Source organism: Pituophis catenifer, unplaced genomic scaffold, assembly GCF_029215685.1.
Source record: "Pituophis catenifer annectens isolate HBS135680 unplaced genomic scaffold, rPitCat1.0.hap2 SCAF_9, whole genome shotgun sequence".
In the NCBI taxonomy this organism is placed as follows: Eukaryota; Metazoa; Chordata; class Lepidosauria; order Squamata; family Colubridae; genus Pituophis; species Pituophis catenifer.
The window spans coordinates 20,584,931-20,610,209 of record NW_027256889.1 but is presented as its reverse complement, the minus strand read 5'-3'; the positions used below and the strand labels follow the sequence as shown (position 1 = coordinate 20,610,209).

The window sequence follows — 25,279 nt, the reverse complement described above, 5'->3', positions numbered from 1 at the left end:
AATCTGTAGAATTCTCCAATGACACATCTTATAGTTGCAAAGATTGAAAAACACTGCCATAAAATAATGGGGAGGGCATTTGATGGCTGAGGATTTCTCATCCCCCATTGAAATTCCACGTATTTCTACTAATGCATTAACCCTAAGCAGGAGGGTGCAGTTAAATATCCTAATGAATAGGAAAAAGAAAGGCCAATATTTGTATGCCAACAGAGCACCCAAGGAAAAAAATGAAGCTGTTGGGGAGTACAGCAAGATATTTTTTTTTAAGTGGAAAAAACACTTATTCCTACAGAAGGCATGGACCATGGGACTAGCTGGACCTAATATTCCAATTTGAGGCACATGAAGGATCAGTAACATTGGATTTAAAAATTAAGCTAGCAAGGATGTGCCCACAGCTATCCATTTTACAATATAACGGGGGGATTATGTTCCATTTTTTATTTTATCTATTGTTATTAGTGGAGACATCTTGCTGAAAGTAGATGTGCACAGAGGCCAAATTCAGAGTTCTCAGCAGTTTTGGATGTCCTATATAGCAATGTTTTTCAACCTCGGGAAGTTTAAGATACGTGGATTTCAGCTCCCAGAACTCCCCTGCCAGCTTCCGCATGCTGCGTAATGTTGGGCGTTGAGGTCCATACTTTCAAGGCAAAACTGGGCTGCCATCTGTCAGAAATGTTGTAGGGCAGGGGTCTGCAACCTTAAACAAAGAGCCATTTGGACCGTTTCCCACAGAAAAGAAAACACCGGGAGCCACAAAACCCTTCCCGTGCCTGACTAGTTCTTGAGCGGCCACAAAACTAGCAGATGTAGTTGAATTAAACATTCTGTTTTCTTCTGAAACTTTTTTTTTCTTGGATTTATCCATGGTTGGCCTACCAGGGGTTGAAAAGCTCCATAAATCGCATGCCGGCGGGTGTCGCACATTGGCGGTTGTGACGCATATTTTAACTGACGGAGCCGCAGCAGAGGGGCAAAAGAGCCACATGTGGCTCCGGAGCCGCAGGTTGCTGACCCCTGGTGTAGGGTCTCCTGCTTGGGCGGCGGCGGGGTGGTGGTGGTGATGTTGGACTAGATTGACCTACAAGATCCCTTCCAAGTCTGTTAATCTGTATGTGTATTTTATACTTCCCAAGGTTGAAAAACACTAGAGAATTGTCATAATCTTTCAAAGCAGGAAAAAAAAAATACAGATTCTGCATTCCTTGTCCATCTCCCCTTGGATATTAATACCATTGCACAGAGGCCGGGTTTAACATAATATATTTCATCCTTTTTTTTTTTCTCAAGAGGAGAAAAAAAAACGTTAAAAAGGGGCGAAAACATCTTGATGGTATTTCTGTATATTTCTGGCGAATCCTCCACGAGGGCAGTTCCCTACACGGAAAGACGATTGGACCATTGGTCCGGAGAATAGCCGGCCCAAAGCTGTTGACCAATGGGGACGAAAAGGGGCGGCCCCATAAGGCTGAAGACCAGCTATGATTGGCTGGGGCGGAGGGGCGGAGCCAAACGCAGAGCGAGAGCGCGAAGACTCAAACGCAGCCTTGAGCTTTTGGCGCTTTCCCGGGCCCGGTCGCTCATCTTAGCCAAGGCGGGAGGCGGCTATCATGACGGCGGCGGCGGCGGGAGAGGTGAGACTGGCCCGTATCAGGCTGGGACGAGCTATCCGCTAACCGGCGGAGGAGAAGCTACTTCGGCTGTCGGGGTGGTGTGAAGGGGGGAAAGGTTTCCCTCGTAAACGCTTCAGAGACCCGGGACTACGGTTCCCGGCGTGCACTGCGGCTCCGCTTCGAGTTCCCGGCATGCCAAGGGCGCCCTCGTTTAGAGCTTCTGGCTATCCTGGTGGTATTTCCAAAGCGGCAGGGCTGCAGATGGGGACAGCGGTTATTAGGGCAGCTCCTCAAACGACCTCTAGGTGGCAGCAGAGACCCAACTCGGCAATGCCATCTAGGCTTTGTCCGGGTTTTTTTCTGAGTTCGAATCTAGTAAACCTGGTTTCTAACTGCATTCCGGGTGGGAGAAAACGGGGATGGATGAAGGGGTGTGTGTATGTGGTTTATTTTATTTATTTATTTATTGGTTTGATTTATATGCTGCCCTTCTCCGGAGACTCAGGGCGACTTAAAATGCATTAAGCAATAGCCTTCATACTTTTGTATATACCTGCTCAGTAGGGCTTTCGCGCCTCCCCCCCCCCCCAGCGGTGTTCTTTTTTATACAAAGTCAGTTTATTGTCCCCACAATCCGGGTCCTCATTTTACCTACCTCGAAAGGATGGAAGGCTGAGTCAACCTTGAGCCTGGTGAGATTCGAACTTGCAGTAATTGCAGGCAGCTGGTGCTACTTAACAGCACTTTAGTCTGCTGCGCCACCAAGGCTCTTGGTGATGTGTTGGGGGAAAAAAAAGACAGGTTTCAAGGTCCAGATTCACAGGTTTTATATATATACTGCACAAAGTCGGAAAATGTTGGCTTAGACAGAGGGGTGAATTAGCGATGGCCAATTGGAAGGCAGGTTTAGGTAACCTAACTGCAAAGGCAACAAAGTAAGGCTTAGTAAATCGAGCTCTTGATGCAGGTGAAGAAGGAGGAGAGTGCAAAAGTTGGCTTGAAACTCAACATTAAGAAAACTAAAATCATGGCATCCGGCCGTCTCAATTCCTGGCAAATAGATAGGGAAGAAATGGAGGTAGTGACCAATTTTATTTTCCTGGGCTCCAAGATCACCGCAGATGGGGACTGCAGCCAAGAAATTTTTATTTTATTTTATTTAATTGACCAAACTAAGTAACAATTTTAATTAGCAATTTTATGATGTTTGTGTGTCTATATTTTTCTTGACTGTACACCGCCTTGAGTCCTACGGGAGAAAGGCGGTATAGAAATATAATAAATAAATAAATAAATAAAATGAAAAGACACTTGATCCTGGGGAGGAAAGCTATGGCAAATCTAGACAGAATGCTAAAAAGCAGAGACATCACCCTGCCAACAAAAGTGCGTATAGTCAAGGCGATGGTTTTCCCAGTTGCAATGGATGGCTGTGAAAGTTGGACCATAAGGAAGGCTGAGTGCCAAAGAATTGAGGCCTTTGAACTCTGGTGCTGGAGAAGACTCCTGTAAGTCCCTCAGACTGCAAGGCGATCCAACCGGTCAGTCCTAGAGGAGATCAACCCTGACTACTCTTTAGAAGGCCAGATCCTGAAGATGAAACTCGAGTACTTTGGCTACTTAATGAGAATGAAGGACTCACTGGAGAAGAGCCTAATGCTGGGAATGATTGAGGGCAAAAGAAGAAGGGGACAGCAGAGAACGAGGTGGATGGATGGAGTCACTGAAGCAATCGGCGTGAGCTTAAATGGACTCCAGAGGATGGTAGAGGACAGGAAAGCCTGGAAGAACGTTGTCCATGGGGTTGCGATGGGTCGGACACGACTTCATGACTAACAACAAAATAAACCAGGGCTGAAGAAAGTATTAACCAGGATGATTATGAGCATGGTCCCTCTAATAGGTGGGGATTGTAAATTCTGAAATTGTGATGGCTTCGTTTATGTCCCACTTTCCTGAAAAAGATTTCAAAGTGACATTTGTAATGTTCTTTCCTCTATTTGATCTTCATTGTGTGAAGATCAGCATAGATACTTTCGAAATGGCTTTTACTGTACAGTATATCCATCTGAGCTCTTTGAAAGGTTTGACTTAACCTAGCCTGTGATTAGCCTTGTGGCGACAATTGAAATTTTGGCAAGTTGTAGGGATATAATAGAGTATAATTTTAAATAAATCCTTATACTGGTTTTGACAGCTGCCATTAAACAGCGTCCAGAGAATATAAAAGCTATAGATGTCACTTCAGTCCCCAAATGATAGGCTGGGTTCTTATATTTTGCTTTTCCTAGCATAATGTGAGCCCCCAGTATTGTGATATGTAAACCATGTTTCATGGTATACTGTAGTATGTGAATCCAGTTAACTAGGTTTGTCAAAAAACATGGTTAAGCATAGTGCAATCTATGTACTAAATTAACCTCCTTGAATCCGACAAAAAATGAATAATGACATATTTGCCTTCTTTTTTTAAATACTGGATATTATATGTGTTTATCTTTTCATACTTACCAATGTTCCTGAACTGTAGTTCCATTTGGATGCCCAGGATGTGAAAACTCAAGATACCTCTGACAGTGATTCAGACAGTGGACAAGGCAGCTGTGAAATGAGCTTCCGGTCCCAGATAAGCAAGGAAGTTGCATCTGTTGATGAAGGAGGTGTGTATCTTTTGGGTATAATTTCACTACAATGGGGGTCCCCAACCCCTGGTCTATGTCCCACTACAGGGCTGTGGCATATTTGCAACTGGGCCGCGTGAGCTTGACTGACGTGAGCAGTGGGCCAGCGCGGACGCGCAGTGCCACTTGCAGTTGAGCTGTGCGTGCTGGCTCATTGCTTGTGCAAGTCGAGCTGCGTGCATGTGTGCTGGTCCGCCACTCACGGCCCACCCCGTCGTCAACCCCCCCCCCCTGCATTAGAATACAGTTTCAATTTCGTTTGCTGAGCTAATGTTATGTAATGTTGTTTGGGTCTGTGTGTGAGAATGTACCCTGTTTCCCCAAAAATACAACCTACCCTGAAAGTAAGTCCTAGCTTGATTTTCATATGTGCGCCCAATATAAGTCCTAAATAAGTTCCTGAAGGGCTCTGAGCGAAAAGGAGGCCGGGGGTGACGCGCGCAATTGAGGTTAGTCAGTGGATGACATCCCCTGAAAATAAGACCTGGTGCCTTTTTTTTGGTAGCAAAAATAATACATAAGACAGAGTCTTATTTTCAGGGAAACACGGGGTTTTTTTTTTTTTTTAGTGCAGCCCACCAATAATAACTTTTGCCACCTTACAAAGTTTGAAAGGTTCTTTTTATATGGGAGTTGTTAATTCTTCTGTAACCTCTGGATAAAATATCTTTAGTCAGTCTATGCAGAAGGTATGCTACAGACCCCGTCAGTCAAAGAATTTCGACTGGCAGGATCTAGGAAGAGGGCCTTTTCTGCTGCTGCCCCTGCTTTGTGGAACATCTTGCCTTCAGAGGTGAGGAAAGCCCCCTATCTCTTGGCTTTCCGCAAAGGGGTCAAAATTTGGCTGTGTAGCCTTGCATGGAGGACACAGGGGCCCACACAACTTTGGGGCTAGTTGCCCCCATGACATTCCCCCCCTCCCCCACTTGTATTAACAACTCCTAGTGTCCCCATCTTGGAATTCTCTTTTTTTTTCCAATGTTATAATTTACATCTTTTACATTTTTACATAAATTCCATTTTTAATGTTGTATTATTTTGATTAAATTACCGTATCTTTCAGAGTATAAGACACACTCCCCCCCAAAAAAGAGGCTGAAAATTTGGGTGCATCTTATACTCCGAATGTAGCTTTTTCGAAGCTTTTTTCAGCCCTAACCCGGCGCTAGCGAGTTCGAGTGAAGTGATCTTCCGCGCTTTGCCTGCTTTTCTCATTGCTTCTTTCTCCGAAGATCAGCTGTGCTTTAGAAGCTGTTTTTTATCCCCAACCAGGGGATAAAAAGCAAGCAAGCGAGCATGCTCAAATCCAGGGAACTAATGTGCTGAAGCTGACCAGACTAAGTACGCTAGCCAGATGGTAGGCAGAAATTTTTTTCCCTATTTTCCTCCCCAAAAACTAAGGTGCGTCTTATATTCCGGTGCATCTTATACTCTGAAAGATACGGTATATACTGCCCAGAGTCCCTCTCAGAAGTTGAAAAGTAGGAAATATAAAATAAATAAATAATTTAATAATTATTATTAATAATAATTAATAAATAATTTAATTTAATTAATTAAATTTATATGCCGCCCCTCTCTGAAGACTCAGGGTGGCTATAATAAATATTCAAAATTTATTATGGTTTAGCATTTTAGTGGATGGTGTGAAATGGCAAACTAGATTTAAACGAATGATGGCTTTGTACGCAAGTGAACCTGACGTCATATATATTTTTGGGGCAGATTCAGAGGAAGAGATTTGCACACGTAAGAGAATCAAATGCAGGCGGGTGCTTGCTGACAGCAATAGTGAAGGAGAAGACGGCGCCCCTGAGAAACTGGAGGTTGCAGCCGGCAATGTGGAAAGCACCAAGGAAAAGTATAATTGGCTGGCTGTACAGGGCAAGCAAGACAACATCCTCTCCTACAAGGCTGGGGTGAACAGCGATGACAGCGACACTGAGAACCTGTTGCCACAACTTCAGCTGGAGAACCCTGAAAGGGAAGACAAGAGCTTGAGCAGGAAAGAAATGAAAGAAAAGAGCAGCTCAAGGAAAAGGAAGAGAAAGGAAGAGAAGAAGAGGAAGAGCACAAGGCAAGCAAGAAAGAAGGAAAAGGCACAGGAACAAAAGGTATGATGGGAAGTAAGACAATGGCTGAGGACTGGAGCATGATTTTGTAGCATGCAACATGATCCAGAGCACACTAGAGCAGGGGTCTCCAACCTTGGCAACTTTAAGCCTGGCGGACTTTGACTCCCAGAATTCCCCAGCCAGCAAAGCTGAATTCTGGGAGTTGAAGTCCACCAGGCTTAAAGTTGCCAAGGTTGGAGACCCCTGCACTAGACAAACTGACGCAAACAATGAGGATCCATTTAATGATTTGTCTCTCTTATTACACAGAGAGATACGCTTTGCCCGTGTTCTAAAATACTCCTATTTTATTCTTTGCGGTGTGTGTGTGTGTGTGTGTGTGTGTGTGTGTGTGTGTGAATCGCTTATGCAGATGTTCCTTTCTGTTTACAAAAGTAACAACTGCCAACATTGCACATAGAAACATGAAAAACTTGGATGGATAAGGGGTGTTCTAGCACGAATGGGCAGGTTGTCTAATTTATTTGGCATCTGATGGGAAGGAGGGGAGTGGTTCATTGTTCCAGTGTAACTGTTGTGGTCCGCCAGCAGCCTGCGGAGCTGGCAGTGGAGTCGGACAACGATGAGGCTGAGGAAGAACATGGGCCAGTCCTGGAGGCTGGGGAAGGCCCGGAGAAGGGCTCTGCGTCGGAGGCAGAGATGGGGCCAGGGCTATCGGGGAGTGATGTGCGGACTTCTGAGCCTCCAGAGGCTGATAGTAGAGAGGCAGAGGAACAGGAGGAGCCTGTTCCTAGTGCACGTATGAGAAGAGCTGCCAGAAGGCAGGAGCAGCTAAAGCAGAGAGGACGACTCGGGAGTAGGGCCAAGAGATGATTGGCCCCTCCCATAAGGCTTAAAAGACGAGCAACAGCTCTTGGCTTCTTTGCCGGAAAACAACCGTTGAGAGAATTGCTTCTTGTTTGGCTGTAGTTATTTCTTCTGTTCCTGAACTGTTGCCAAGAAAAGCCTTTGCCAGTTTGCCTAATTATCCCAAGGACAGAGATAAACTAAAGACTGGTGTTTTAGGGACTTTGCTTTCATTTCATTTAGAATACGCTGAGAATGAGTTAATTCTCAGCTGTTTTAATAAAATCTGTTTGATTTTTGGAACTGTTTTGCATTTAATATCAACTACGTGGGCCTGGATCACATCAGTAACCTTTTATAAAGGTTTGTGGTATTTTTTCTCACGCTGGCCTCCCCCGACCTTTCTAGTAGTGGGTTCTGCTTTCGTAACTGTTTGAGGACTTTAATTCAACTGATCTGAAAGATGTGAAGCTAGGAGTTACAGGAGTTGCAGTTCAGTCTATTGTAGGGCAGGGGTCAGGTTCAAAAAACCTCATTTATGGAATTGAATCTCGTCACTGGAATTCCTTTTATTTTATTTCCATTGTTCTTAGAATGGCGAAGACTGTCCTTTTAACGACAGTGGGTGTTTGCTGACAGATAAAGAGCTCTTTGACAATGGCCTGGAAGAGGAGGAGGAAGAGGATGGCTCTCCTTTTCAAGGAGAAAAGGAAAATTTGGAAATGTCAATAAATGCTGCAGAGAAAATGAAAAGAAAAAAACGGAAGGTGGGTTATTGTTCATCACAAAGTCAGATGTCTAGAGTGGATTTGATATTTTTATCCACCGGAGTCCTTCTCAAGGACTTGGTGGTGGTTGTGTTGTTATTATTATCTCTGTTTAATGAATAAATTAAACATGAAACTCAGTGAACTGAACATTCAAAAATGCATCACAAATACCATTGACTGGTACTAATGGTTGACACGGGTTGCTGCCAGGGTCCTAGGTATCAACGAAGCACCTTCTTAAGATGTACGATGTTCCAAGTAGCGCAGTTTTTTGCAGTTCCGCTGGTGTTATTGCAGGAAGCTGCAATTTGTTGATGCATCTTATAAAATTCTTGGACATGGTACCAAGTGCCCCGATGACAATGGGTATCACTGTGACATGTTTCATCCATAGCTGTGTAGTTTTAATGGCCAGGTCGCGATATTTCATGATTTTTTCCAGTTCTTTTTCTTTGACTCTGGCATCGCCTGGTACCGCGATGTCAATAAATTGTATGTTTTGGTTTTCGACAACTGTGATACCTGGCGTGTTGTGTTCCAAGTGATGAGCCATCATCATTATTATTATTATTATTATTATTATTATTATTATTATTATTATTATTATTTCAGGCTGTAGAATCTGTTTAGGAAAAAAGATCCCAGAATCCCTAACCAAGAGGCAATTTGACTATGTTGGAGTAATTTTTATTTTTTGTCCTTCATCTCCCATAGAATCCCATCAAGTCCCTCAAGTATGAGATGAAAATTAATATTCTCTTTTTGGTTCCAAAACAGCTATTTTTAGAGAGTGAGGATTACAAACATGTGACGGATGAAAATGAGGGGCCGCTTTTAAAAGAACCTAGGAAAAGGGTAAGTACTCCCCCCCCAAATATTGACTTATACTTGGCTTTATTTTCTTCCCAGTTTTTGTTTAACTTAAATAGAGATTCGTATGATAGCATATCCATCTTCTGTCCGTCTGATTTTTAATTACATTTCACAATATATTCATGAGTTACTTATTCCAAGATTTTCCTTCCTTTATTTAGAAGTTAAAATCAGCCAAGCTAACGAAAGAAGAAAACAGGCAGCTGCATAGTGAGAGCCAGCGTCTTGTTAGAGGTAATAAAAAAGCAGAGACTCTGTAATGCTTTTAAGACACCCCAGGGGCAATTTTCATATAGCACTGTAATTATGCCCCCAAAAAGTGCTCCGTTGTACACCATATTGTATATTGTACACCATATTGTATATTGTATATTCATTTGTATACCATATTTTTCGGAGTATAAGATGCACCTTTTTCCCCCCTAAAAGGGGGTGCAAATTTGGGTGCATTTTATACACCGAATGTAGCCCCGCCCACCCACTGGCCCCCACCCTTTGGCTTCTGCCTCCCAGCAATTTACCTCCTTGTAGTAAGCAGCAAGAAGAAACAGCCCATTTCAGCTTCAGCACAGCCTAATTAGCACAAGTTGATTGTCCATTCGGATTGGCTTCCCGACTGTCCGCTGTTTCAGGCTGCAGGCATTGCCTATTGCTGCATGGGCCTCTACTGCTTGCTGCAAGGAGGTAAATTGCTGGGAGTAGATTTTTTTTTTCTTGCTTTAATCAAGCTATGCTGCAAACGAAAATGAAAGTAAAGCAGGCTGTTTGCTGTAAAGAGGCAAATTGCTGGGAGGCAGAGGCAGATTTCTTTTTCTTGTTTTGCTCACCAAAAAAGGTAGGTGAGTCTTATAGTCCAGAGTGTCTTATACTCCAAAAAATACAGTAATTTACCTAAGAAAACACATCAAACTAATTCTTAGAGCCAGGTTATAAGTCACAGACTACTTGTAATCTACTGAGCACTCTGGTTTATGCTGAAAATCGGCTTCATAATTTTGATACTTTTGCGTTTTTGTGAAATTAAAAGTGATCCCAAAGGTGTTTTTTCAGGAGGCAACTGGACTTTCTTGTTTTTTCTTTTGAAGACATTTCGCTTCTTATCCAAGAAGCTTCTTCCACTCTGACAAGATAGTGGGGAACGGAAGGATTTATGTTCCTTGCAGAAAGCTGCTCATTTGCATTCTTTTAGAGCAGGGCTGTCAAATTCCTGACCTGTGGGCTGGATGCGTCATATGCTGGCCATGCCCCTGCCTGGTTTAGCATAGGGGGGAAAGTCCTGATATGTCATGTGACGACGCCGTGACAACGTAAGTTTGACACCCCTGTTTTAGAGGGTCTTTGAAGCACTTGGAGGTTTATCTGTGTCCTCAGGTGAGCACTACTCAGATGACCCTGAGGCTACAGATAAACCTCCAGCTGGCCTCCATTTCTCTCTAAAAGGATGCAAATGATCAGCTGTCTGCAAGGAACATAAATCCTTCCTTCCCCACTATCCTGTCAAAGCTGAAGAAGCTTCTTGGATGAGAAGTGAAACGTCTTCAAAGAAAATGCACCTTTGGGACAACCATGACCTGGATGACTGAGAATCTCTACAGACTTTTGAATTAAAAGTGATGTTACGACACGGTAATCATGCAATTAATGGTTTGCTTGGGTTGATTTTCTTCCAATTTTTTTTATGGTAGAAGCCGCAATGACACTACCTTATCACCTGCCAGAGGCCAAAAGCGTGCAGGAATTCTTCAAGCATAAACCTCGTCCTTCTTTCCAAGGAAGTGCAATGACTTTGCTGAAGTAAGTCCAGTTTCCTTTTTTTTTTTCCATATTCTTTTAACTTCTCAACGTTCTTTGCTGACACCGTTGGAACAGCATAAGTTGCAATTGGATGCACGATCCAGTTTCTAAAAGAAAAAAAAATATTTCTACATTTTGTGGGTATGAAAATATGCTTGCTGCAATTTCAAAAAATCGTAGGGATGTCTCTGAAAAGATCATAAATGTCAGGACTTGAGTTTTACTGCCTGTCCCAGCTTTTTGGTTTAACAAAAATATCCCAAGAATGCTGTATAAAATAAGCAAATATACATAGTTTTTTAATTTGAGAAACTTTCTCAATGTTCTTTGTTTTCCTTGGACAAAACTGGATAAACTTGGAAGAATTCCTTTAATTCAGAGTTCATGGTTTGTCCTTTTTAAATACTGTGCTAGATAATGCTGTTGTGATAATATTTTCTAGATTTTTATACGTTGTTGAATTTTCATATTTTACTGGGGTTTGACTGTTTCTTAATTTCTTAAGAGCTAGAAAGTTTTACTAATTTGGCAAGGCGCAGTGAACTGATTGACATTTTCTTTGTTCTGGAATTTTGCGCACAAGTGGATAGTTTCTGTTGCTGCTTCATAAATTATGAAGTGTAATTTTGTCAGAAATATTATATAAACATAATAAGGTTTGGTTGGATTTGGAGGCTGCTTGATGCCAGATTGTTTCTGGAGCAAGTTACAATTTAAAACAAGAAAAGCAAGAAGAAGAAATTAGAGCCTCTCAATAACAATATCTCACAAGATAAAATGCAAATTTTACCCTACGTGAAATTTAAGGACAGCAGCTATGTTTTTAAAGATCTCTGGAACATCATTAGGGTGTGAACTATATGAATTTTTTTTGGGGGGGGGGTGTTGTAATTGCAGAAGGCATCACCTGTGCCTGGCCTTTCCAGAGAGGTAAAAAACCATGAGAGAGAGCAATTCCTCAGAAAAATGTTCCATATTTTTTTTTTTTTATTTGATTTATATGCCGCCCTTCTCCGGAGACTCAGGGCGGCTTACAATGTGCTAAGGAATAGCCTTCATACTTTTGTATATTTATACAAAGTCAGCTTATTGCCCCCACAACTGGGTGCTCAATTTACCTACCTTAGAAAGGATGGAAGGCCGAGTCAACCTTGAGCCTTGGCGAGATTCGAACCCCGCAGTAATTGCAGGCAGCTGGTCTTAATAACCAGCTTAATAACAGGGTGCCTTAAACCCCTGTACTACCAAGGCTCTTGCCACGAAGGTCTTTATAGATGATAACCAGCAGCTTGAATTGAACAAGAAACCAGGGCAGGTCATGGAGCATTGGAGTTAATCCTTCTGCGTAAACATCATTAGATGAGCTAAATCCATTTTATTGTACGGCTACCTGAACAGAAGGGATGCGGTGGCTGAGTGGCTAAGATGCTGAGCTTGTCGATCGAAAGGTCGGCAATTCAGCGGTTTGAATCCCTAGTGCCGCGTAATGGAATGAGCTCCCGTGACTTGTCCCAGCTTCTGCCAACCTAGCAGTTCGAAAGCACGTCAAAAATGCAAGTAGAAAAATAGGAACCACCTTTGGTGGGAAGGCAGCAGCGTTCCGTGCGCCTTTGGCATTGAGTCATGCCGGCCACCTGACCACGGAGACATCTTCGGACAGCGCTGGCTCTTCGGCTTTGAAACGGAGATGAGCACTGCCCCCTAGAGTCAGGAACGACTAGCACATATGTGCGAGGGGAACCTTTGCCTTTACCTTTATCTGAACAGAATCTTGCAAATTTGAAGGTACAAACTTACCACTGCCACTTTTAGATCCATTATGGTTCATCCTTCCTAACTTTCTTTGCGTGACTGTTTACCCTTCTGTTGTCTGATTGTTTCCTGGGCAGCATCTCTTCCCCTCGTCCCCCAAGATCCATCCACACATTTCATTACAATACTAACATTAGCTGTGCTACTGCATTCTGCACCAATTGTAGCCTCTGAATGGTTTACAAGGTCAGCCTCATATAGAGCACATTGCAATAATCTCAATCATGATTATTTACTTCATATAGATCCCTTCTTTTACATTCTGTATACCTTTAGCTTGATTGTCTCGCATTTTGAATTGACTGAGGTCAAGGGAAAAGAGGATGTTGCTGATTTATCTGTGTCTTGATAAACAGATCAATGAAAACTCAACCCGACTCCTTCAAAGAAGATAACGTGGCAGGGAATTCCAGTATCAGCTGCCATAGCGATGGGAAAGAACAGCCTCTTCAGCCAGGAATATTGGACCAGCCAATTTCAGGTTTTGCAAATCTTTTGGCTGCCAGTCTAGGCAGCCCTTCAGCAGAAGAAATGGAACATTTGATAGGAGATTGCTCTGAAGAAGATAAGCAGAATGAGGATTCCAAAACAGAATTTAGGGAGGATTTAAATTCCAGGAAAGAAGGAGAGCTTGATGAAGTTCCTGCTGACTCCATCAAACCACCGGAGGAGAAACTGGAAGGAAATATAGTTGAAGAAAGAAAGGCACAATCATTGGAATTGCCTTTGATACCCCAAGAACCCATTCCAGACCTGGAGCCCCTGGTGGAAATTCCTGCTGACAAGATAAAGAAGTCCAGATTGGATCGGCTACGGATGCTGGGGGTGGATCTGAGTATTAAGCCTAAGCTGTGTTCTGGCACGGAGTCGTTTATTGACCTTGATGAACCTGAACCCAACAGAGGTATGGTAACCCTGAACCTGGTTAGATTGCTGCTATGTATACAGCTTTGCTAAGTCTCTATGTACCTGGGAGCTGGAAAGACGTTGTCAGCTTTGGAAGCCATATTAGGCCGGAAGCTCCAATGCTGCCACCTTCTATGTGGGAAAGTAGGAGGGGGGATTAAGGAGAGGGGTTGTTAGTAGACATAATAGCATTCTTCCCATCGGTCAAGGTCAGGGCGATCCAGCATCTGGAGAAGGAGTGGTCACGGGGCTGGATTGAGATGGAATGGATGTTGATTGGAGCATGTGACCGACGGGGGAAAGGGGGATGGTTTTGGGAGCTTTGACTTACTGAAGGAAAACCCGGGCTTTTCAGATTCGGGTTTTCCCAGATGTGCCAGTTTGCCTATTCTAGTAAAGAGGACTTTGGAAAAAGTTTGCTTCCTAGTCTCTACTTGGAGTTGGGGTTTTTCTGGAACGCTGACAGGCGTTTTGTGTTGCATTTTTTCCTAAACAATTTACTGTTCTATGCCTGGTTTTTTTTTTTTTTTTTTGTACTGAATTATAGCAGCAGCAATTGATTCTTTATCAAAGACGATACCATAGTTTGTCAAATCAGTCTACCAAGCTCACAATATAGATAATCCTTGACCTACAACCACTCGTTCAAGTTACAACTTCCAATAAAGGAGAATATTTGTAAGCTCAGGGTTATATGAAGTGTCCATGGTGATCTCTGAGCTTAGTTGTTTTCTTGTATACGTTTCAATTATCCGAACTAGGTAACATCATCAGTGCTAGAAGGAGTGAGATTTGCTCTTGGTTCCTTGAACACTCTCCTCCTCCTCACTTTAATGAAAGCCGTTTTCTCCAGTTTGTTTGCACATTTAAAATAATAAACTGTTGCATATGGATACCCATGATAATCATTATGGCACACAGCAGTCTCCAGAAAAGGAAATTTTTAAAATGGTGGGGTTTTTTTCTATTGCAAAAACTTCCTATTATGAAAGACTGGAGCAGTTCCTAATTTGCAGAAGCTAATATAAATTTGACCCTCCTTAGTACGTGGAGGATACCGTTTGTGGTATCCTCATTCAAATCACAGAATTACTCTTAAATGAAAAGAAAGCTTGAGCATCCTTTATCTTGATTTTATCTTGAGTCTTGGTTTTAGATCTGTGGTACTTTATGATTTGTTCAAGAGAGAAATTTGTTTCCTCCAATCTGCAACAGATATATAAGGAAACCGAGCAGATAACTTTGCAGAATTGAGTTCTCTGCGAATCCAGTATTGAGTTGGCTTTTAAAAGAGTAAAAAAGGCTATAATTATTGTACAAATCATTCTAGTAAATTTCTTTTTGCATTTTTCTTTGGGTTTTGTAGAACTGGAAGCTTTGAAAGAACGCTTTGTAAAGCATGCGTTTCACGCAGCCAAACCAAAGACAGAACCACAAATGGTGACCGTGAATATTATTCGTAAAGAAATGATGAATGATGGCAAGGAGGAGCTGAAAGCGGACGTGGTACCAGTAATGCTGGCTACAGAGATGGTAGAGGATGCTGCCCGGACTAAACCAGGTATGCTTAGGAGAGCACAGATTCAAGGTTTAATGTAAAGGATCGATTCTCTTGGAACCAGGGTGCTTGACACAAAGGAAACTCTATCATTGATTGGTCTGTGAATCAAACAAATTCAGTGTGAGTTGGAATCAACTCTGCGGACTAGGAAGTTATAAAATTTGAACTCTCAACTCATCTGTGTCATGCGAACACAACCACCAGCATAGGAATAGACGATTAACTGGAGTTAAGTTACACATAGAATCATTTTAAAAATGATGTGTTGAGAAGGACTCCTAGCTGAATGAACATCAAACACTTTTGACTAGAGGGTAGATTTCTATTTGATTAAACTTTGAATTCAAATATTAGAAATTACCACATTTTTCGGTGTATAAGACACACTCCCCCTCCCCCCAAAGTGGGTGGAAATGTCTGTGCGTCTTATACAGCGAATGTTGTCAAAGTCCTGCCCACCTGCCAGCCCCCACTCTTCGGCCTCTGCCTCCCAAGAATTTGCCTCCTTGCAGCAAACAGCCTGGTCAGCTTCAGCACAGCACAAGCAGCTGATTGGCGGTTGGATCAGCCTCTCGGAATACTGCCTATCAGCTGTTCCAGGCTGCGGGGATCGCCACCGCCTATCGCTGCTGTTGCCGCTGCCTAGCGTGCCTCCATGTTCTCACATTTTTGGCCCGTTCCAAGTGGTGGGAATAGGCAATCGTGATCCCCACCACCTGGACTGGGCCAAAAACGGGGCGTGTAGAGGCGACAGGTGCGGTGGCGATCCCCGCAGCCTGGAACAGCTGATAGGTTGTATTCCGGGAGGCTGATCCAACCGCCAAGCAGCTGCTCGTGCTAAATCAAGCTGTGTTGAAGCTGACCAGGCTGTTTGCTGTTTGCTGCAAGGAGGCAAATTGCTGGGAGGCAGAAACAGATTTTTTTTTTCTTGTTTTCCTCCCCAAAAGCTAGGTGCATCTCATAGTCCGAAAAATACAGTACCTACATAAAGAAAGATGGTGTCTGTTTAGAAAGCTCATCTCATCCTCAAAACATTGCAGGTAGACCTCGATTTACAACTCTTCATTTAGTGACCATTCAAATTTGCAACGGTGCTGAAAAAATGACTTAAGATCCGTTGCAGCATCCCCATGGTCATGTGATCAAACTTTAGATGCTTGGCAACTGGCATGTTTTTATGACGTTTGCAATGTCCCGGGGTCATGCGATCCCCTTTTGTGACCCCCTCACAAGCAGAATCAATGGGGAAGCCTTGATCCACTTAACAACCGTGTTACTAACTTAAGAACAGCAATTATTTATCTAGCAAAGAAAGGTCATAACAGAGGGCACAACTCACTTAACAACTCACTGGCTTAGCAACAGAAATGTTGGGCTTAATTATGGCCGTAACTTGAGGACTATCTGTATTCAAAACCTTCCCAAAGTTTTATCTGTTTATTTCGTCAGAATGATTCATTACTTTGGCCATGTTCTGACCTAGGCTCCCTTAAGAAGCAGGAAGCAGAGTCTTGGTCTCGGCAAAACCTCTTTTATTTACGCGACTGTGAATTACTTTCATTACTTTCTTTCAGAGGAATATTTATCAACACAGACCTTATCTCTGTTGGAAGGCTGCCAGGTAACTAGTTTCCAACCGCAGTACAAGGCAAAACTTGGCACAGAGTCCCTCAGAGTCACGAATGAATTGTTTCCTGCAAAAGCTCCCTCCCTGTTCACTCCTCTTTTGTTTCCTATGGAAGGGGCCAATCACCTCCAAGGTGTGGCTTTACTCCTGAGTCGACCCTGCTTTCTGAGTTGTTCTTGTCTTCTGGTAGCTCTGAGCATGTGCACATTGGGAACAGGCTCCAGCTGTCCCTCTGCCTCGCTGCTGTCTTGTTCCCTCTCTGCCTCCGATGCAGAGCCCTCGTCTGAGCTTTCCCCAGCCCCCAGGGCTGGCCCAAGTTCCTCCCCAACCTCCTCACTCTCCAACTCTGCTGCCAGCTCGTATCTAAATATTGGTAGGTATTGATATAAGATTGTTTAGAATTCCTGCTTAAAGACATGTTTAAGTAGGTGAGGAGCCAAATCCCAAACGATGAATCAAATCACATGAACTGCTATGAGAGGAGGCCACCCGCAGTCCCTTGGCCCAATTACCTACAGCTCTTGACCTCATTTCTGCATCCCATCAAGAAACCAGATCGTAGCTCTGGCACAAGTTATTCTTTTAGCTTGTGCAGCCTGCTGCTTGTCGTATGTAGGGATGTCCCAACCCCCAGTTAGCTTTGGCCCGTCTCTGTCCTCAGCAGAAAAAAGAGTTTCCTAGCTGTGTTTCACACATTGCAAGAACCATAAGGATATGGATGAATCACTTGACTGTCCGTTACTGGTGCAAAGGTGATTTAGAATCTAGAAAGCAATTGCAACTGCTTGATGTGGCCATTGTAGAAGCTGTTTATTTTCCATTTTTAAAATGTCTATGGCGAAATCTGATCTTTTAATCATGCCGCGTAACGGGGTGAGCTCCCGTTACTTCTGCCAGCTTCTGCCAACCTAGCAGTTCGAAAGCAGGTAAAAAATGCAAGTAGAAAAATAGGGACCACCTTGGTGGGAAGGTAACAGTGTTCCGTGCGCCTTTGGCATTGAGTCATGCCGGCCACATGACCACGGAGACGTCTTTGGACAGCGCTGGCTCTTCGGCTTTGAAACGGAGATGAGCACCGCCCCCTAGAGTCAGGAACGACTAGCACGTATGTGCGAGGGGAACCTTTACCTTTACCTAGAGATGGGAAGGCCTGGAAAAAACCTGGAAAACAGTTTTTCCCCCGTTTCCCCCCATTTTTTTCCAAAGCCTTTGGGAAAAAAACAGAAAAATGGGGCAGGGGGGGGAGAAACTGTTCCCTCCCCAATTTTCCTCGTTTTTCAGGCTTTTCCATCTCTATGTATTACAATATTTATATCACGATAGCTTAGTTCATACAATTGTTCATACAATTATCACCAAGGCGGTTTACAAGTAAAACCAAGCGATCATAAATTCAAAACCCACAATTTAAAAAAAAAAAGTAAAATTGCATGACAGAGCTTATCTTTGTTTTGATCCTATTTTTCATGGAGCAGACAGTAGCAATAGCCAAGTGGGATGAAAAGAGCCGATAGTTTAGCTGGACCAAATTCTCAGCTGATCTTGGTCAGTTTTAACCTTCTGGCATCTGAGTAAACAAAGAGGCAGGTATGCAGTTTAAACTGGTGCTGATTCATTTGCATTGGCTAATATAAGTCTTCCAGCCCTATCATTTCTGTGTCTTGTTGCAAAAGCTTCAGGATTGTCCGTCATTGGAATAAAAATCCTTCCTTTGGCTTGTTAGGTATTGACTGTCTCCTTGATTTGCCTTGGTCAGGTTTGAACGCTTATTGACAGCGCCATAGAAAATAATAATCTAGCCCTGCTTCAAGCAATCTCTTTCTGACTTGAAAAACTTTTCAATCCAAAGATAGTTAACTGTTTTTTCCTTGTCTTGTTTCATCCATCAGGAAAGTTGGCAAGAGGAGGGGGAAGAGAATTTTTTAAAAAATCTGTTAGGAAGAAGTGTTTTGCCATCAACATTGCAGATTACAAATAGAGAGAGAAAATATTTCAGGTCTGTCTCAGTGCAGGTAGTCCTTGTTTAGTGACTGCTTCATTTAGCAACTGTTCAGTTATAAGGATGATGAAAAAGAAACTTTGGCAAAAAAAACCCGAGACCAAGTTTAGGGGAAGTTTATCATTATGGATAGAAAGGACAAAGGGCACAATTGTATTTCGTTTCATCTTTTTTTTTTCTTTTAATTTCTTCCTTGTTTCTCCGTTTCCTATTTTCTATCTTAGTTCTTGTTTGTTTTGCCTGCCTTGTTATGGTGAAAATTTCTAACAAAAAATAGAAACTTCAGAAAAACTGAATTTTAACAATCGGTCCTCACATCTGTGACCTTCACAGGTCCACAAAGCAAAGGAAAACTGAAAGTAAGATCATAAGCACAGTTGCAGGTTTCACTTAGTGACTGCTTCATTTAATGGCCAAATTGCTGGTCCCAAATTTTGGTCATTAAATGGGGACTACCCCTGCATGTATTGTTTTAATAAGTCTTTCTCTGCTAGACAGTATTAACTACTGCAAGGGTCCTCTTGTCCCCTTTGGGTCTTGTTCTGAATCCTGGAGAGCAACTTTTGGCACAGAGGATGCTTTGAAGCATAAGGTGTTGACGGATTGTTTTAACTGCCTCGGAAAATAAAGCCCAGGGCTGCTCCAATTGGTTGGTGAAAATGCCTTTCCTTTTCCAGGTGCTCCATTATTGCCTGTTAGCTCAGTTGCGTGCAGCTTTGCTGAAATGATGGCTGGAGGCCATACGTTAAAGAGGTGTATTGCGCAGGCCTTAATGTGGGGGGATCCAACCTACCTGTCTTCCTGACTACCCAGGTGAAAAGTTGCAGATGTTGAAGGCGAAGCTGCAGGCGGCCATGAAGCTTCGCAGGACGGAAGAACGCCAGAAGCGCCATGCGTTGTTCAAACTGGATAACGAGGAGGTGATGGAGGAAGAAGAGGAGGAGGAGGAGGAGATGTCAGATGAATCGGAGGAGGAGGAGGAGGAGGAGGAGGGAGAAGAAGCAGCAGCAGCCAATCAGAAGGTCTCTTTCCTTTTCTTTTTGCCTCCTTTGGCAAGTTTTTGCATGTAGTTGAGAGAAATCAACCAGGGAATTGAGATAATTGGTGTGCTGATGAAGAGAGATCCTTTCTTGGCTTGTTGCCCAGAAGATAAAAGTTCTTTGAAATTAATACCTCCCCCTCCAGCCATAATTAAGTAATGAAGTCTTCTAAAGGCTTCAGCTGTCCAGAGCAAAGCCCTGAAATGAGTGTGATGGGTGTCCTATAGGCTTAATTACTGGGTAGCTTTGCAGTCAGAATCCTCACCTATCCCTGCGCTCCATAGCTAGAGCCGTCCTGGCTAATCAAAAGAGAGATTTACTCTCAAGAAGCAGGGATATAAAGGTACAGAGGTTTGGCCTGAGCAATGCTGAAATGTCTTCTCTGCCACTCAAGCTGGCCGGGCCATTATCTGTGATTGTATTTCACGTGGCTGGAGGACACCAAGTTATGAAAATGGCTGTTTCCATATCTCACCTTAATTATATAGTCATCCGATAAGTGTTGGTAGGAGATGAAGCAGAGGATGACAGGATTATGTCCAATGCAACTCACAGCCCTGTTCAGCGGTTGTGTGTCAAAGAGAAAGCAACAGGTTCTGAGCAATGGTGAAATCTGAACTGGTTTACTACCAGTTCGTTGGCCACGCGTGCGGCAAACATGTGCTGCATGCACGCATGTGCAGTCCGTACCAAATGTGAGCTGCGCGCTTGTGCGCACCAAAAGGAGGCTTGAGAAGGTAAGTAGAACAGCGTGTGGGGAGGGGGGGGTCAATTCCTAGAGAGGCTCTGGAGCCTGAGGAGAGCAAAAAACGGGCCTTCCGGTCCCACTGGAAGTTGGCAAACAGGCTGTTTCTGGCCTCCGGAAGGCCTCCAGGGGGGTAGGGAAGGCCGTTTTTGCCTTCCCCAGGCTCCTAGAGAGGCTCTGGAGCCGGGGAAGAGCAAAAAACAGTCCCTTTCTCTTCCCCCCCCCCCCCGGCCCTCTGGAGGCAGGAAACAGCCTGTTTCCATACTTCTGGTGGGCCGAAAAGGCCCGAAAATCAGCTGCGCGTGCCAGAGTTGAGCTCGTGTGCCCACCGATATGGCCATAGGGTCGCCATCACGGGTATAGGGCTTCCTTCCTGAGCAGGGAGTTGGACTAGAAGACCTCCAAGGTCCCTTCCAATTCTGTAATTCTGTTATACTTTTTTAACTTCGAACAATCGCTGAATGAATGATTATAAGTCAAGGAGCACCTGTAGTTCTGCTTCACTCATGGAGTTTTGTCTCTGCGTGTGTCCCATTAGGACCCATATGGTCTTGGAGGGATGGAGGAGGACCACGAAGAGCTCGGGGAGAACCATCTTGAGGATGATAAAGAAACAGACAAAGAATCAGCTGATGAAGACGAAGCCGCCAACATTGGGTTGCCCCGCAGTGTTGTTTCAAAGCCTTCCTCCACAGAGTCAACAATGCTCCTGTTTAAAGACAATTCTTCAAAAATAGGGTACTTTGAAAAATACTGCTTTCGTTGTACACCCAAAACCTTATTTTGTGAGAGCCAATAGCCAGTATCTTTTGTAACTTGTCAAATGCTGCCCGAAACATCTCGATGAACTGATCTCTCTCTCTCTCTCTCTCTCTCTCTCTCTCTCTCTCTCTCTCTCTCTCTCTCTCTCTCTCTCTCCCTCCCTCCCTCCCTCCCTCTCTCTCTCTCTCTCTCTCTCTCTCTCTCTCTCTCTCTCTCTCTCTCTGTCTTATCTATCTAGACATTTTATTGGCTACTCAGTATTAATGGACCTTCATTTGTTTATAAAATTAACTTGCCTTTCCTTGAATAAATTGCTCGGTGAATTTTTCAAGAAGCCAAGACCATGAGAAAACCAATCAGTAAGACACATTTAAAATAAATCAACGTAGGTAGCATGTTATGCTGATAAATCATATTAATATCTTAAATGGGTTTTTCTTTTTTTGCAGATGTTTTTTGGCAGGTGAAAAAGTTGAGCTGGAAGAAGCCCTGAGCAAGAGAGCAGAGAAGCCAGGTAGAACATCTGTCCCTCTGTGGTTTCTTTCTATCCTTTTCTGGTAAACAAGGCAAGGGCATTGCAGATCTTTACTGTCTTTTTAAATTCTGCTTTTCACACCTGTCACTCAGCAGAGTCAGACAGTGAGGAGGTTGGGGAGGAACTTGGGCCAGTCCTGGGGAATGGAGAAAGCTCAGACAAGGGCTCTGCATGGAAGCAGAGAAGGAGATAAAACAGCAGTGAGGCAAAGGAACAGCTGGAGCCCATTCTCAGTGTGTGCATGCAAAGAGCTGCCAGAAGACAAGAACAATTAATAAAGCAGGGTCGACTCAGTAGTAAGGCCACACCTTGGAGATAATTGGCCCCTCCCATAGGATATAAAAGAGGAGCGAATAGGACGTGGGCTTTTGCAGGAAGCAATTAGTTCATTTGGTTGATTCGAGATTGGTTCTGTTCGTGACTCTTAATAGAATCTATGCCAAGTTTGGCCTGCATTTGGAAATTGGTTCTCTGGCAGCGTTCCAAGTGAGATACGGTGGGTGTTGATAAACATTCCTCCGAAAGACTGCCAAAGCCTTGTTGGCTGTGAATGAAGTAATTCACTGTCATTTAAATAAAAGAGTCAACTTTATTTACGCGTGCGTAGCGGAGCTGAACTGGGGCGACGGCTCAAGTGCCATCAGAGAGGGCGCTGCATGCCACCTCTGGCACGCGTGCCATAGGTTTGCCATCATGGGTGTATCCTGTAGTGCCAAGTGTTTTTACTTTTATTATTTCGCTAAAAACTTATCATGTTTTCTATCCTCATCCTTTTCCTTCTCTTAGATGATGAAGATTCATTTTTGCTGCCAACTTTGGCAAAGGAAAACAGCCACAACAGCAGCTTTGAGCTCATCGGCTCCATGATTCCCTCTTACCAGCCATGTAATAAGCAAATGGGACGTGGAGGCCACTTTTTCTCTGCGGTTGGAACAGCCCGCTCTCCTTCTCCGGGCTTCTTCAAAACAAGCTTCATCAGCTCAGCTTCTAAGGTAAGCCACTGTAGTGTTAGTCTTTATAGCAGAGGTCCTCTAACTTGTGTAAACACATCCGTTGTCTCTCTCAGCTTGACAATCTCCAGAGGGGACATGTAGCTGCAATTCCCACCAAACCCAGGCAACGTGGGCCAAATCTCCCTTGGCTTCATTCTTATTTCTCCAGGACCTTCAAAAAACTTGCAAAAAATCACTAGCACAATGTGTCTTCAAGGCAAAAAGCTTTTATAAGCCTCTCATGATTCCTCTTTATGCTCTAAGTCCAACCCTCAAACTTTTATAAAAATGAACTCCTAAAGAAGTTACACTGCAGAGGCCTTCAAACTTGACAGCTTTAAGACTTGTGGACTATGCTGGCTGGAGAATTCTGGGAGTTGAAGTCCACAAGTCTTAAAGCTGCCAAATTTGGGGACCCCTGTCTTAAAGCCAGCCATAGGAGAGAAGGAGACGGCCAATTTAGACCAGACGATTGCTTCTAAAGACATCTCCATGGAATCTTAAAGGAGTAAGTCCACCTTTAAAACTTCCGCTTCTGCCTTTGCTCAGTTGCTTCCTTGGTTTGGGAGTAGAAGGGCTAATCTGAGCAACCCCAACCTTAGCTACAAACAGAATGGTGCTGGATAGGATGCCTCCCAAAAGTATACTAATAATGTGCCAGAAATCAGAGACTGAAGTCCACAAGTCTTAAAGCTGCCAAGTTTGAAGACCTCTGCTTTACAGCATTTAAGTTTGATGCTAAATGAATTAGTGAGAGTACAAAGACACACAGTGCGAAAGGATCAAGAAAGCGTTGTAAGTTTGAAACAGTGCGAGAAAGTTTCTAGAAGGAGGTTTTGCATCTTTGAGCTGGGGCTTGAATCCTTCATCTCCCTGCCCATCCCTCTAATACCACCAAGAGTATCCATGATTAGTAGGGCCGTTCTCCTCCTGGTACGCCAGGTGCTCAAGAAACACCTTGCGGCCAAGCTATACGCAAAACTATCTCAATGTGAATTTCACTAGTCCAGCCTAGGCTACCTGGGGTATCGAGTCTCCATTGAGGGCGTAGAGATGGACCCAGGTAAAATCAAAGCCGTCCTGGACTGGAAGCGTCCTCACAACCACAAGCAACTCCAAAGCTTCCTAGGGTTCGCAAACTTCTACAGACAGTTCGTCCCCTCCTTTCCTGAAATCACCCTCCTTATTGTCCTCCTGAACTATTAAAAATGGGAGGGGGGGTTAAACCGTGACCCAGGCAACCACTGCAGGGGACCCTAGAGTGCCAGAAGGCTGTTCTGCCCCAGCTACGGACCCCAAAGAACGCAGCACACACAAAGTCCATACAAACCTTAGTTTACTAATTAAGGACTACTAATGAGCTTTCTTAGTAGTTGTTCGAACACAAGTACATCAGTCTTTTCTGAACAAGGGCTGTTAATTTAACTTCATTAACAGCCGACAAGATTCCAAAGAATAATAACTCAATTCTGAGGCACAGTATTTCAGATAACCGTAATCTTACTGTGGTTGGCAAAATGCCCAGAAGCAATTTGCAAGAAAACTGACAAGAGAAACAAGAGCCGAATCAAACGTTTTCTGGAATCAAGACGCCAAGGAATATGAACAAAGTTGTTTCCTGCAAATTGCATCTGTCATCGTCCTTCCTTAAATAGGCTACGGGAATGGCCAATTAGCCCCCAAGCCTTACTCTTGAGGAGACCTCCTCCTGAGGAGCCACTCCTGCCTTTTAACAGCTCTGAGCGTTCGTGCATCGAGAAGAGGCTCCTCCTCTTCTTCCTCTTCACTTATGGGAGCTTCTGGAGGTTCTGAAAGCCCTGGCTGAATCCCCGCCTCTGGCACCACATCTTCTTCAGCCTCCTCATTGTCTGACTCGAGTGCCAGCTGCACAGGCTGCTGGCGCAGCCCCACACCAGCCTCCTTGAATCAGCTACTAACTGCACAGGCCGCTGATGGGCCACAACAAAGGCATCCGAGGCACTCAAAAGATCATTTGCCAAAAAGTCAGTCTTCAAACACCCAAACCCAGAGCATCCATTTATCATTCAAGCAGATGCCAGCGATGTGGCCGTGGCCGCTGTCGCCCTCCAAAAGAACGCAGAGGATCATCTGCAAACCTGCTCCTACACCCTCCAAGAAATGAACTGAGACTGAAAGGAGGTGGGCAGTATGGGAGAAGGAATATGGAATGCTGACACTTGTTCTGACCTAGGCTCCCTTAACAAGCAGGAGGCAGGAATTGGTCCCGGCAAAACCTCTTTTATTTACGCGACTGTGAATTACTTTCATTCACAGTCAGCAAGGCCTGTCCAAACAGTTTTTCAAAGGAATATTTCTCAACACAGACCTTATCTCGTTTGGCAAGCTGCCAGGTTAACTTGTTTCCAACCACAGTACAAGGCAAAACTTGGCAAGGAGTCTCTCAGAGTCACGTAATGAACGAATTGTTTCCTGCAAAAGCTCCCTCCCTGTTCACTCCTCTTTTGTTTCCTATGGGAGGGGCCAATCACCTCCAAGGTGGGGCTTTACTCCCGAGTCGACCCTGTTTTCTGAGTTGTTCTTGTCTTCTGGCAGCTCTGCGTATGCGCACACTGGGAACGGGCTCCACCTGTTCCTCTGCCTCAATGCTGTCTAGCTCCCTC

General features: G+C 43.9%; 1 protein-coding gene across 1 annotated transcript in view; it reads left to right on the top strand.

Moving 5' to 3' along the window:
• The first annotated feature begins 1,616 nt into the window (after nt 1–1,616).
• The window catches only part of CLSPN (claspin), a 47,977-nt gene continuing 24,314 nt past the window's right edge, over nt 1,617–25,279 (top strand). Inside the window, exons 1-13 of the mRNA XM_070949618.1 lie at nt 1,617–1,640; nt 4,150–4,279; nt 6,026–6,414; nt 7,815–7,988; nt 8,769–8,846; nt 9,026–9,098; nt 10,550–10,658; nt 12,827–13,374; nt 14,743–14,937; nt 19,377–19,585; nt 20,887–21,086; nt 21,560–21,624; nt 22,432–22,637. Of these exons, the coding sequence (XP_070805719.1) occupies nt 1,617–1,640; nt 4,150–4,279; nt 6,026–6,414; nt 7,815–7,988; nt 8,769–8,846; nt 9,026–9,098; nt 10,550–10,658; nt 12,827–13,374; nt 14,743–14,937; nt 19,377–19,585; nt 20,887–21,086; nt 21,560–21,624; nt 22,432–22,637 (2,400 nt within the window). The remainder of the gene's footprint in view (nt 1,641–4,149; nt 4,280–6,025; nt 6,415–7,814; nt 7,989–8,768; nt 8,847–9,025; nt 9,099–10,549; nt 10,659–12,826; nt 13,375–14,742; nt 14,938–19,376; nt 19,586–20,886; nt 21,087–21,559; nt 21,625–22,431; nt 22,638–25,279) is intronic.